Here is a 13280-nt window from a genome sequence, read left to right as displayed (position 1 = left end):
AAGAGGTGCGCTTGTTAAGAAAGTTACACACAAAGGGATTCAAAAATACACACACACATTTAAATACATGTTCATCATTCAGACCTTGTTCCTCAACCGCATGAATGAGTAATGGGGGTGATGAAAGAGAGCGTGTGGGGGTACAGCTCGTGAAAAGTTGGATCAGCAGTGAGCAGCAGCAGCCAGGCCAGCTGTCATGGGATGCGTGAGGGGGGGGGGGGGATCAGTGTTTGTGGGGGGGGCCATAGGATAGTGACTGCATCCTGAGGCCAGTCTGGGGAGACTGGGACCAAGACAGCAAACCAAAACATTACCTCTGCTGCTCCGGCACTTAGACAGAGCCGCAGGGCTGTAAAACGTAGGCAGTGTCAGTCAGACAGTCCCCAACGAAGAAAAGGAAAACCACCGCACTCTGAATGAATACAATCATGTTGCACATAGAAACAAAACAGGCCACAACAAAACTTGAAGACTAACTGACAGAGACTGAAATGTTAAACGCAGACAGTGCATAATGTACGACAAAGACCGTTGATAAAAACTGTGCGTACAAACAAACGTGTGTACATGCAGTGCTCATGTTCTCCAGCGGTAGCTACCTGCTAGGGCTGTATCCGGGCGGCTGGTGTCCCAGATCAGGGGGGACTTGGTGGCGCCCACAGCCAACAGGCCGGAGGAGGTGGGGTGGAAGAGCACCAGCTCGATCCTGCCCTGCCCGGGACGCAGGGTCAGCTCCGGGCTGCTGGGCTGCTGCAGCTCAGGGTCAACCAAACTCCACAGCTTCACCTGGACACAGAGAGAGAGGGGAACGTCCCAAAGGTGGGTTAGGAGCATCGCTTTCACTTTAACACAACTTACAATCCAAAGGTCCAACCTGCTCCCAACCTTCTAGGCTGTAAAGTTCACTTTTGTCCACCCTAATAAGGCCAGTGAGGCTTTCAGATACTGGGTCTGACATTTGTTTTACTTTCCATTTTTAGACCCAACATTTAATCTAGAAAACTAAAATGTCCACCTTGCAGTTGTATGCCTCTGATAACAAGTTGTGATCTACTTCCATGACTGTCCGACTGCTTCTCTTAATTATGATATCCTGTATGACATGTATGTGAATTTGTTATAATTATCATATGACGTTTTTAAATAAGGCCAAAGATGTGTTTTGTGAGATCACCATGACCTTAATCACTGACCACCACATTTTAACCCAAATGTGAACAACTCGGACACATAAGGTCTTATGGCTAGGCTGTAGCCGGAATTAAAGGCAATATAAACAACTGATTATTTGATCATGAAAAGAATGGTTGGTTGAAGCCATACCAGTAAGAGGGATGGAGAAAGATCTCAAATTAGCATCTAAAACAATCTACATTCAGCACCACAGCCAGAGATGAGGCGGTCCTTAAGTGATGCTATCCTGCTATCTAGCTTAATGGTAATACTGCACTGCTTTACTTGGTGTTTGGGTTCAGCTTTGGATTTGATTTGTAATGCCGACATATAAGATCTGATGACACAAAACTGCTTTGCTTTATTTAAGTCAGTAAACATATTCATATTTCACTGAGTTTGACTCTTATTTCCTTGCTCAGCTCAAACCAGTCGGTGAAACAATATAGCCTTTTGGCAACGGATAAGAAGGATAAAAGTGCAATGCAAATGCTGGGCACTGCGGCAAAGACCTGTGAGTGTTTCTCTCTCTCTCTCTCTCTCTGTGTGTCTGTGTGTCTGTGTGTCTGTGTGTCTGTGTGTGTGTGTGTGTGTGTGTGTGTGTGTGTGTGTGTGTGTGTGTGTGTGTGTGTGTGTGTGTGTGTGTGTGTGTGTGTGTGTGTGTGTGTGTGTGTGTGTGTGTGTGATAGGTCTGTGTGTGGCAGAAGATGCCTGAGGTAAACCGAGCTGCTGAGACTGAAGATGCAGACCCACACTCAGCAGATTCCAGTGAGCTCGACTACCTGTGGCTGGGAATCATTTGCTGAGAGGAAGGAGTCTTCAAAAAGGTTTAAATAACAAAAAACAAGCAGGTTCAGATCGTATTCAAAGCCCTGCCAGGAACAACAAAGCCTGAAAGGATGGTAATGGGCTTTTGTTTAAGTATGAAACAACAAGATCAATATACAGAAAGAGAAAAGAGATCTCACCGTTTCATCTCCAGAGCATGTTGCCAGGAGACTTTCATCAAAAGGAGAAAAGTCCATATCAGTCACCAGATCTGAGAGAGGAGGGAAAAACGATTTGATTTAGAGTCACGACTGTCTATCCTAAATGTCCTTTGTGAGCACAAGCATTAGCATGTCTCATGTGATTGTGTCCTTCAGGGTCGGGGATTTGCAGTCAAGCAGAGGAAGGAACAAAGGAGGAAAATAATATGATGTGTAGGAAAAACTTCAAAATAAATATTACCTGAATGGCAGGGAAGCTGTGTGACTGTCCATTGGCCATCTGAACCAGGTTTGACCGAGGACAGTCCCAGCATACCTCCACCTACCGAGACAACATGTAAAACAGTTCAAACTTACCTCTTTTATTTTTACATGAGAAAAATATATCCTTTTTATTTAAACTTGATTCAGTCGTCTCCATATTATCAATTGATTACACGAGGACACTTTGTGAGACACAAGCAGTATTGAGTCTGAGGCAAAATGTTGCTGTTGACCACTCATTCATAGCCTTACCAGCCTGCTCGGTGTTAAAGACCACAAACTTAGCGCTGGCTTTGATGTGGTTCCCCTGGCAGGAGAAGGAGCCAGCTCGGACATTGTTAATCCATCCCTGGATGTGAAATACATAGAGAGAACAAGTAAGAAATGAAAATGGATACCAACAACATGTTGAATAGTGTGCATAGATAATGGGGTTCAGACAACATGACAGAGAAGAAAATAAAAGAGTTAAGTTGACATGGCTACAGTTGCAGAACCAACTTCCTACATTCAATCTAAGAACAAAATCGCTATCACAACTAGTAGAAACTAACACATGAGATAAACAGGAAGGATCTAGCTGAGAACATACACGCACGCACACACACACTTCATTAAGTGTTGAGGAAGTGGAACAGCTCCCTGTGTTGCACAGCAGATGCAACATTAACAAGGCAAGAGCAGCAAGGGGAATGACAGACATTTGGCCTACAGTAAGACATTTTAAAGCTTGCATATATATTTACAAGTTTACACAGTATACATATGTGTATGTCAAAACAGTAGACATCACACAGGTATGGAGCATCTTTTCCTGTATAGAAAATATGTATGTCTTTTTTTTTTAGAACAAAATGCTTGTCTTAACATGCATTTGAGGTACCATGTTAAATGTATTGTAAGTGTATTCTTAATTTTTTAGGAGTAAAAAGCCTGACTATTCTTACAAATGGCCTATAAGAAAGAGCCATGGCACTAACAACTCTGCTTAGTCAGGGGATTAGGAGACAAATCAGCACCAGCCAAATAATACATTCAACTGTCCAGTGACTATTCTCTCTAACAATGTATTTTCTGAGGAGAAGACATCCCACTCGTCTCTTCCATCCTTGTAAGAATGTCTCCCGTAGCACTGTTGTTCCCTGCCCTTTATCTCTCTTTGACAGTGTTGATATGATAGCTCCCATCACATGACTTCAGTGCTGGAATAGCTACAATCACACATATGCATTGGTCTGCTGAGTGAAGGCCTAGTTTAACATGCATGGCAGCAAAGCACCACCTGCTGTGTCAGATCCTGCGCGAGATTTGAGAGAAGACCTTCCTCTGTCCCTGTGAATACCAGGCATTTTACTTCCTCTGTAAAAACGAGGTATGGGATTACACAATCCACCTCAGTGAGGAGAGCTGCAGGCGTTGCAACTTCAAATGGGTCCAGAGGACGAGACAAATGTCAATTTTGCATCGCGTCCAGACAAGTCTCACCCTGCAGCCGACAGGACACTTATCACTGAGAGAAGGACCATATCAATTATAGCATTTGCCATTCAAATGTTGTATCTTTCCCTTTGGCTGACATAGTAAATCTCTGCAATATAACTCCACATGTGCAGTTACAAGTCGCACAGCACCATATGATCATTAAAAAGCAATAAGAAAACTCAGTTAGCTACATTATAATAGCACAATGATGGGCGTCACAGCATCATCTGATGTAGGCTAGCAGCTCTGCCTCTTTGCAACCACATGGCTGGTAGTTTTCACTACGTGTCCAGAGTTCGTGTGAATACAAGTGAGTACGTTTAGATATTCGTGTAGATGTCTCAACACTAAGCAGCCTTCCAGATGCAGGAAGTTCAACATCCCTTGCAGGCAGGCGTTCCCCAAAACACAACTTAAGTAGCACAGCTAATGACCAAGGCTAATGTTAGCTAGGATAACTGGCTTCTTTCAGACGTTCGTAAGTTACTCACATCTTTCTTGCCAATTTTTGGAGTGGTGTTTTTGAATTTGGAGGTCTTAAAGCGATTCATGCTGATCTCTCAAATTGACTTTCGTGCCTTCCGGGTGTCTCTGTCGAGCTGGTTGGTACACAGGACTTCTGCTACAGCTGACAGTTCAGGTTGGCCGTGGGGTGTCTGCTCGTTTTGCTCCACAGAGCTGTGCGCTTGGGCGGAGCTTTTATTTTCCAACATAGAAATCTCTGCCCTGTCAAACCGTCATTAGCTTCCCCGGGTGTTAAAACATGCGCATCTTTTTTTCTTGACACTTGTGATGCTATTTACACACACACAATAAAACTGATAATGTCTGAACACTTTTAGTCAGCACTATTTGTTATCTATTGTAGACACTTGCGTTGAGTTTAAATAAAGTAGCAGAAGGTTTAAGATACACTTTTGCAAGTCGTCTTTTTGGAAGAGCATCATCTTGAATCACAGTGAACATCTTTGGCTCTCGGTGACGCCCACTCTGTCCCGCACATGCGCAGTGAGTGCGGAGCAGCGGCTAGTGAAGGAATGATGGCGTCTTCGGCTGTCCGAGGCTCCTCACGCTGGATAACAGTTATCTTGTCCTCTGGATCTCATGGGGCCACCGGTGCCGGTGTCTGCGCTGGCCATGGAGGCGTCCGTAGTATCTCTTCCCTGGGAGCAGGAAAACTGTGTCGGGGAGGTAACCTAATGTGTGGAGGAGCAGGGAAAGCGTTGACATTGAAAGGGGTGTCAGGTGAGTGCTGTCAACCCATATGTTACCCGGCCTAGGCTAGGCTAAACTAGGCTAAGCTAAGCTAGGCTAACTGTTTTGTAATTGCTGGTTTACTCATTTGACGCAGGATAAAACAACTAACCTAAATGCGATTGATAGGGCTCGATTGATCATTTAACATATGGTGAGAAAACGCATTATTTTTGTCCACGTAGAGGTAACTTTGATGTGGTGTCATCAAGTAGAATACTCAAGGTGGTGATGCCAGGGTTACATCTTATACATAACGTGTGTTTGAAATGTAACTTTATCATCATGCAAGCAAAAGGAAAGTGCCGTTGCGGCCTACTCAAATGGTGTATTATATTCTAAGAGATAATAAATAACAGCGACACAAGGTACAGAAATCAAGCAATGTGAGAACAAATATAAGCATTATGAAGTATAATGCTATAACGATATATTGAAGTATAATGTTGCAAAGTACACCAGTAAAACACAAGTCTTACTCATTTGGAGTGATGTCCATTGGTGGTTGTTATGCGTTTTACCCCTTGCCTCAACTGGGGTCCAACATTAGTCCAAACTTTCATTAATGTGTCACCACTTACAAATCCCCCAAACACTGCTTTTATTGTTACCAACAATTTGTAATTGCTATTGGTAGTGCCAGTAGCACATTTTGTACCATTTGCAAGTAAATAATGTTCTGTTGTATAAACGTTTGCGTTTCTAGAATCTTCTTCAGGTCAGGTTAACTTGCTGGCCTGTCCTTTTTGTCCTTTTTTGATTGTGTCAGCTAAGCCTATCTTCAGTCACCGTACATAACAATGCAGATTATTCAATTTAGCTGTTACATGGTGGCAAATCTATACAGTCAGTTATCAAATGAAACCTGAATGCAGCTCTACTTTTCTAAATTGTATAGACTTACCCTTTTACCCTGGTTTGACTATTTTCAGGTAACAACTCCCCCTTTGCTGCGTGCACACTGTCCTTTCACACGAGTTCTCCTGCTAGCAGCAAGCAGGACTTCTACCAGACCCTCGGCGTACTTCGCACAGCCACCCAGAAAGAGATCAAGAAAGCATACTACCAGGTCTGCCTCACACACATTCACAGCTCCATCTTAGATAACCAATCCTCACAGTAGTAAACAGTGTGTTTTGTTGTCCCTTAGATGGCCAAAAAGTATCACCCTGACACCAACAAAGAAGACCCACAAGCCAAGGAGAAGTTTGCTAAGCTGGCTGAAGCTTACGAGGTTTAGAACTTTTGTTCAAATGTTCCCTCGACACTTGTAAATGTTTCTTTAAAATCTCTGATCAGTCTCTTTATAACGTATTAGAATTACACCTCCTAAACCGTGCTCCATGTTTGATATAGATCCTGAGTGATGAAGGGAAGAGGAAACAGTACGATACGTACGGCTCTACAGGCTTTGATGCTGGTCAGGCCGGTGCAGGAGGGCAGCACTACTGGTCGGGACAGGAAAGCAGCGTGGACCCCGAGGAGCTCTTCCGCAAGATCTTTGGGGAATTCTCAGGAGGCCGAGGCTTTGGAGACTTCAACGCCATATTTGAACAGCCACAGGAGGTTAGTGGGAGACTGTGGGAGTGAAAGGAAGGCCTCAGTGACCTTGATTTCTATTTTTGGTTCTTTGTTATTTGATTAGTGCATCTTCCAAAATTGTCATTAATAATAACAATAATAATAAAGCTTTATTTATATATCACTTTTCATACAACACATGCAGCTCAAAGTGCTTTACAAAATGACACATCACAAGTTAAAAACAAACGAAAGACATTTCCCTCAGATTATTTTCTAAGAACTTTACATGCGGCAAAATATAACATTTTATCAGGTTTATCAAGGAGATCAAATGTATGATAACACAAATAATATAAAATAAATAATGGTTTCTCTCTGACGGATAAGACACAAGACAACGGAATCGATGCAACAAAGTGAACATATAGGTACAACAGAAATAAAAATAAAATGGTAATAAAAATTCTAATAAAGGTTAAACGATTAAGAAATAACAAAGACCAACGTAAAAATAAATATTGCTATTGAAGCATGTTAGATTAATAAGATAAAACCCTTTAAGACCTATAAAATATATCAAACATTTTTGATTTTTTTTCTCCACAGTACTTTATGGAGCTGACGTTCACTCAGGCGGCAAAGGGAGTTAACAAGGAGTTTTCTGTTAACATAGAAGCAGCCTGCCAGCGCTGTGACGGTAAGGGCCACGAGCCAGGCACCAAAGTCCAGCACTGCAACCACTGCAACGGCTCCGGCATGGTAAGAGCTCCGACACCCTCCCTTTCCTCAGGGTTTGTTTGTGTTGTTTTACTAAACACGTGTATTGTCCGCCCTGCAGGAGACCGTGAACACAGGTCCGTTCGTGATGCGCTCCACATGTCGTCGTTGTGGAGGCAAAGGCACGGTCATCTCCACCCCGTGTAACACCTGTCGTGGGGTGGGACAGACCAAGCAGAAGAAGACTGTGACGGTTCCTGTGCCTGCAGGTCCGTTTTTCACACTGTAAATTCCAGCTTCACTGCTGAACATAGTTCATGATTTGAATGCCTGTCATACTTATTTCTGGCATGCTTTTAAAATTCACAATAACTCAAAATGAGTTTCATGTTGGCAGAATTGGAAGATGTATATAATTCCTATCGGGCTTCATACTCAAAAGATGGATTCCTACGAATAACTTGTATGTAGATCTTGTATCCAATCTAACTGTGTTTTGTTTTGGCTTCAAGGAGTGGAGGATGGTCAGACAGTCAGAATGCCAGTTGGTAAGAAGGAGATCTTCATCACATTTAGAGTGAGTATATATCTGCATCATCTTTTCAAACACACAGCATTCATAGTAGTCTTCCTTCTCCGGCTTCTTTAAGGCAAGCGAGCTAGACGGTGAACAAAGAGAGAGCAGCGTTAGTGCGAACAAAGCAGTGGAACTAAGAAACAAAGTGTTATTTTCTCATAGTTTCATTGTGGTTACATTTGAAATCACACATGTACACACCCATACCTCTGCGGTACAGTGCCTCTCCACCATATTTTAAATTAAAGCAGACAAATGCTCCCCCCCCCAATGCAGACACCACCACAAACTTAAAGTGGGTTGAGAGGATTTTTGACTGAATCTGCACATTGCTCTTTTAGGAACTGCTGCATATCACACCTGCAATATCAGTATTGATCCCAGAGCAAACAAACCTAGATCAGAAGTAAATCCACTCTTAATCCAAGTGGTCATCAGAGCTGCTATAATGGTGTCTTGTATAATGTCCTGGAGGTGTGTGGGTTTAGTACGAGGCATTGAGCTGTCTGAGCTCTTTGAATTAGAATAAGCTCGGTTCAGATAACCTGTGGTGTACTGCTTCCTGAGATTGTGATACCCCGTGTGATTGGCTGCAGAGGTCGCGTTAACCGAATATTTTCCGTCTATGACGGACAAATCTGAAAGCAGTCCGTCATTTTGACAGATTAGAACAAACTCGGAACAGCGCCAAAGTTTCCCTGCAGCGAGGCTCCGGTGTTATGCATGCCTTCCAAAAAGGAAATTATACCGTTTCCAAACCTAACTGTGCCGTACAAATCATTGAAATGCCTGTGAGTTTTGGCTTTATGCTGTGCACGCTCCCGCGAGGTGCAGCAGCCATGCATAACACGGCGCATGTGAACTGTCCCTCCCCCCCCCCCGTTGACAGTTCACGGGCATGCTCCCCCCCCCCCCCCCCCCCCCCCCCTCATCAGAGTTGTGTAAAGGCAGACGGGTAATTCTGGATTTTGACGGAAGTTTTACGATCCTGTAAACGGGCAGCGAAAAAGTCTAGCGCAACCTCTGATTGGCTGTGATGTGTTCTGGGTTGGTTTTCAGGTCCAGAAAAGTCCAGTGTTCAGGAGGGAAGGTGCAGACGTCCACTCGGACCTTCTTATCTCCGTGGCTCAAGCTATCCTGGGCGGCACAGCCAGGGCACAGGGCCTTTATGAAACACTAAACTTATCAGTAAGTAGACACGTTCTCCTCCAATCAGAATATGTTTTTAAACGCATGCAGTGTGACATTTTTTAAATTATATTTTCTTGTCTTCAGATCCCTGCGGGCATCCAGGCAGACCAGAGGATTCGTCATTCAGGGAAGGGGATCGCTCGAATCGGTGGTTATGGCTACGGAGACCATTATGTCCATGTCAAAATAAAAGTACCCAAGTAAGACTCCTCATAGTTCATCTGTCTCATCCAGTAACATGTCTACTACTGCATTTATACAAGATGGGGACATGAGAGGTCCTTGTAATTGAAAACAATGACTTGCTATAGTCTTGAAGAAAGGGGATAAGAACGGTTTCCCTATTCAGAGATCCATAACCAATTGTTTTCCTGTGCAGGACGCTGACTGACCGACAAAGAACTCTGCTAACAAGTTACGCTGAAGACGAGACGGAAGTAGAAGGGACGGTGAATGGAGTCACTAACACCACCACAGGTTAGAGCAGTGGTTCTCAAACTTTTTACAATAAAACACCCCCTGATTAGCGCAGAAACTATTTGGTAGGGGAAAAATGCCTTTCAAAATGATCCCCCTCTGCGGTTCTAGGAGTAATGGAATGTTGCCGATTCTAGTGTTAAAAACAGAAATGTTGAATATAAAAAATGTTTTTTACCGAACTTAAATTTACATTTTTAATTACATTTATTATAGTATCATTATTTTAGGAATTATGCACGACTGATGTTTTTTTTAATAAAAAATCTCACGTACCCCCTGCAGTACTCCAACGTACCCCTAGGGGTCCGCGTACCCCCATTTGAGAACCCCTGGGTTAGAGGACCACCAAACTCACTCTTACAATACAAAGGGAGTTTGTTGGAATGACCACATTTTAAACATAGTATAGAGTGCCACAGTGACGCGTCCTAAAACCCGGAAGTAAACTCCTTCCGGTTCCTTCGACAAAAAAGCAAATGGGATTTCTCCATAGGATTTTGGAAAATAGCTGGAAATAAGGTCTGTGGTTGAGACACATTTAAGAGACGGATCACGTTTTGTTCAGCTGGATAATATCCACATGTCTACCCTACTTTTATAATTTTCGATTCATAAATCTAGTCGCCAGAAGCAAAATGCTAAAGTTATGCTATAAACTAACTACAGCAACTATGTGCTTCAACGTCACGCCAACTTAAGATCCATATTCAAACATATGGAAACAAATGGAACAAGTTGAAGCGTTTGTTTGAACAGTTTGCAGGAGGCAGGTACTTGCTTTCAAGCAGAACACCGGGGAAAACAAACTTAGCAGCAGTGTTCACGTGTTTGGTGTCATGACGTACAACGGCCTCGACAACTCCTGTAGTCCTATTCAGCCACATGTTAACAACCATCGTTTTTCAGACACGTAAACTTAAAAAATCACCAGCGTCATCACTGCTGTCGTAGAACAAAACGTGATCCGTCTCTTCAATTTGTGTCAAACACAGACCTTATTTCCAGCTATTTTCCAAAATCCTATGGAGAAATTAAATTGCTTTTTGGTGAATGAACCGGAAGTGGTCACATGCTAACTTACTTCCGGGTTTTAGGACGTGTCACTGTGGCACTCTATTGCCAAAGCATTCCCACACAAGGCGTTATAAGGGAACAAAAACAAAGAAACACTAAACATAAAGTGGCACCACAGAAAAACCCAACTCATAAACTCTTACCCTATCCCTGTCCCTGGAGTCTTGTTGTTTTGCTCGATATACGTCTCTGATTGGCCAACATGGGTATTAAGGAAGTTGTATTTAGTGGTAAGCCTAGCTGATGTAGTGTTAATCTCTGTCCAGGTGGGGGCAGCAGTGATAAGCGTTCTGAGACAGGGCAAAGCGGGCGTAACGAGAAGGAAGGAGAGTTGAAAGAAGAGGGGGGCTTCTTCTCCACATTAAAGAAATTGTTTAGTGCCTCCTGACAGCCACAAACCAGGTAGGACTAGTATTGATTAATCCCACATTGTTTTTATGTTCAGTTCTGCACAAAAAGTGAGTTATGAAACACTTGCTGCACCTTCTCTGGATAACTTTTCATTCTCTGGTTTGTGGCTGTCGCATAAACACTGTGAATCCAGGCTGATGGCCTAGAAGTCTTTTTTGATTTGTTATTTCTCAAATTGGGGCTGCTTTACCGGCTCATTTTTAAAAAGCTCCATTTACTAAGAGTTAATTTAACAATCTTTTTTCCCTATTTTAAGGAAAAAGGTCATCCTATAACTGAGAAGCTTCATCAGTCCATCAAAGGACAGAAGAGCAGACTACATACTGTAAAGCCAACACAGCTCATATTAAAGGAACCGGTGTTTGAGGACTAGTGGGTGTTGGATAAGTCCTGAAAAGGTTTTGGACAGATCAGTAAAAACCTACATACCCAGACCCTGCAAAAGACGGAGCATCACCTGCTGAATCCACATACAAGAGGAGGTTCCAATGTGCCATTTATCCATTAGGACAAGTGTCCGTCGTGGTCATTTGGTCGGCAAAGACTTCTTTAAAATAGCATTCATGTCTTGTTGGTTTTCTGTTGATCCACATTAAAAGACATTATAGTGATAACAGAATTCAGGTGCACATAAATTAAGTGGTGTATTGACAAAGATTTAATCAAAAGTTTTCATTTGGAATTAAATCGACCCCGTTATATGCCTTGGTTATGTTTAATTAATGCTCCAATTCCCTCCACAATTCACAACACTCTATGCTAGCAAGTTGAACATCACGTCAGTCATATTCTCATGGTTTACCTATAAGTTGAAGTGTTTGAGAAAAGGTGTGTCTGCAATGGAAGTAGAAGTTTGGCTCCTGAACTATGAAAACCAAACTGTCCCACCTTTAACCCTTTGAATTGTCATTTGTACATATAGTTGTGTAACCTACAATGTGTCGCATACAAGAGAAATACTGTACATTATAATAAAGCTATGGTCTGGGAAAAGCTTCTGTTTTATATAAATCACCACCACAGAACATTTGTTTGAATCAATCAATATATTTCTTTGATACATATTTTGTTCAACCATTAAGATATAATGCAGTAAAAACCACTTAACTGTCCCTAAGTGAGTCCAAAGCTAACGGAGGTAGATCATATTGAATTGTTAGTGTATCTAGTAAACTTAACTGCATTTTCACTTTTAAATACAAATATTATTTTATAGCAATATGATCATTACCTCAAATGAAAAGGACAACTTTTTATATTGGATTTAAATGTTTTTCTATTAATGAAAATTATTTAAATTCAACAGTTCCTCTGAGAAAAGTGTAGTCTTTTCAATAGCCTCCATGTCATTTAAGTTAACTTATGACCGCAAATGCAGAGTTGTATATCTACATTGGAACAGTAGGACTTGCATCGATTTATTCTTTTCTGGAGTAACTGGGTCTCATGACATGAAAGCTTTTGAAACATTACATTGCATTTAGCTGACGCTTTTATCCAAAGCGACTTACAAGAAGTGCATTCGACCAAGAAGATACAAACTTTGAAGAAGACAGAATCATATAAGTACATCAGGTTTCATAGAGCCAAACATTTCAAGTGCTACTAACTAGCTTGAGATAAGCCAGCCCTTTATTAGTATATAAGTGCTCTGTTAGTAATGTTATTGCTCAAAGTGGAGTCGAAAGAGATGAGTTTTTAGTCTGTGCCGGAAGATGTGTAAGCTTTCTGCTGAAACATGGTCTACTAAAATATGTTTTAATTCATTCATGAAGCATCACTAATCATAAAAAGGTGTGCTACGTTCGACGCCTTCATTAGAATAGATTTTTGCATCAATTTAAATAATTGAGACACATTAGCACAAAGCAATTGAAAATAACACTGACTAACACTTTGTGTCATTCAGAGTTTAATTTATCGATGGTCCCTTAAAGGAAACCTGGTATTAACTCAGATGTGAGCTGACCGTCAGTTAACCTTCTCCGACTGTTGACAGTGTCTGTAACTGAGTGACTGATCACATGTGAATGGCTGTCGAATATCCAACATAAAATGTACTTCACCAAATCACAAAGTATCTATCCAGTTTTTGGATAGATACTTTTAGATGGATATTTGTACCTAATGATGGTGCTACATAA

The 13280-nt window shown here is 41.9% G+C and overlaps 2 protein-coding genes across 4 annotated transcripts in view; one reads left to right on the top strand and one right to left on the bottom strand.

Annotated features, from left to right (window-relative positions):
• The window catches only part of LOC117450950 (mitochondrial import inner membrane translocase subunit tim16-like), a 112625-nt gene extending 108075 nt beyond the window's left edge, over positions 1-4550 (bottom strand). For both annotated transcript variants that reach the window (XM_034088991.1, XM_034088988.1), the window contains exons 1-5: positions 4400-4550; positions 2679-2775; positions 2404-2484; positions 2142-2212; positions 600-786 (exon numbers count right to left, since the gene is read on the bottom strand). In XM_034088991.1, the coding sequence (XP_033944882.1) occupies positions 600-786; positions 2142-2212; positions 2404-2484; positions 2679-2775; positions 4400-4459 (496 nt within the window). In that variant the 5' untranslated portion in view covers positions 4460-4550. The remainder of the gene's footprint in view (positions 1-599; positions 787-2141; positions 2213-2403; positions 2485-2678; positions 2776-4399) is intronic.
• Positions 4551-4828: 278 nt separating this feature from the next.
• Positions 4829-12163, top strand: dnaja3a (DnaJ heat shock protein family (Hsp40) member A3a). Of its 2 annotated transcripts, XM_034088993.2 has the most exons (12): positions 4829-5153; positions 6095-6231; positions 6313-6396; positions 6519-6728; positions 7293-7445; positions 7525-7672; positions 7916-7980; positions 9040-9168; positions 9256-9371; positions 9551-9648; positions 10992-11127; positions 11393-12163. In XM_034088993.2, exons 1-11 carry the CDS (start codon positions 4910-4912, stop codon positions 11111-11113), a joined length of 1506 nt encoding a protein of 501 aa, XP_033944884.1. In that variant the 5' UTR covers positions 4829-4909; the 3' UTR covers positions 11114-11127; positions 11393-12163. The 2 variants fall into 2 exon arrangements, with proteins under 2 accessions (XP_033944884.1, XP_033944886.1); XM_034088995.2 differs by lacking the exon at positions 10992-11127.
• Positions 12164-13280: the final 1117 nt, after the last annotated feature.

The sequence above is a fragment of the Pseudochaenichthys georgianus genome, chromosome 8, assembly GCF_902827115.2.
Source record: "Pseudochaenichthys georgianus chromosome 8, fPseGeo1.2, whole genome shotgun sequence".
Lineage (NCBI taxonomy): Eukaryota > Metazoa > Chordata > Actinopteri > Perciformes > Channichthyidae > Pseudochaenichthys > Pseudochaenichthys georgianus.
The sequence above is the reverse complement of the archived record's forward strand: the minus strand, read 5'-3'. Positions and strand labels throughout refer to the sequence as shown.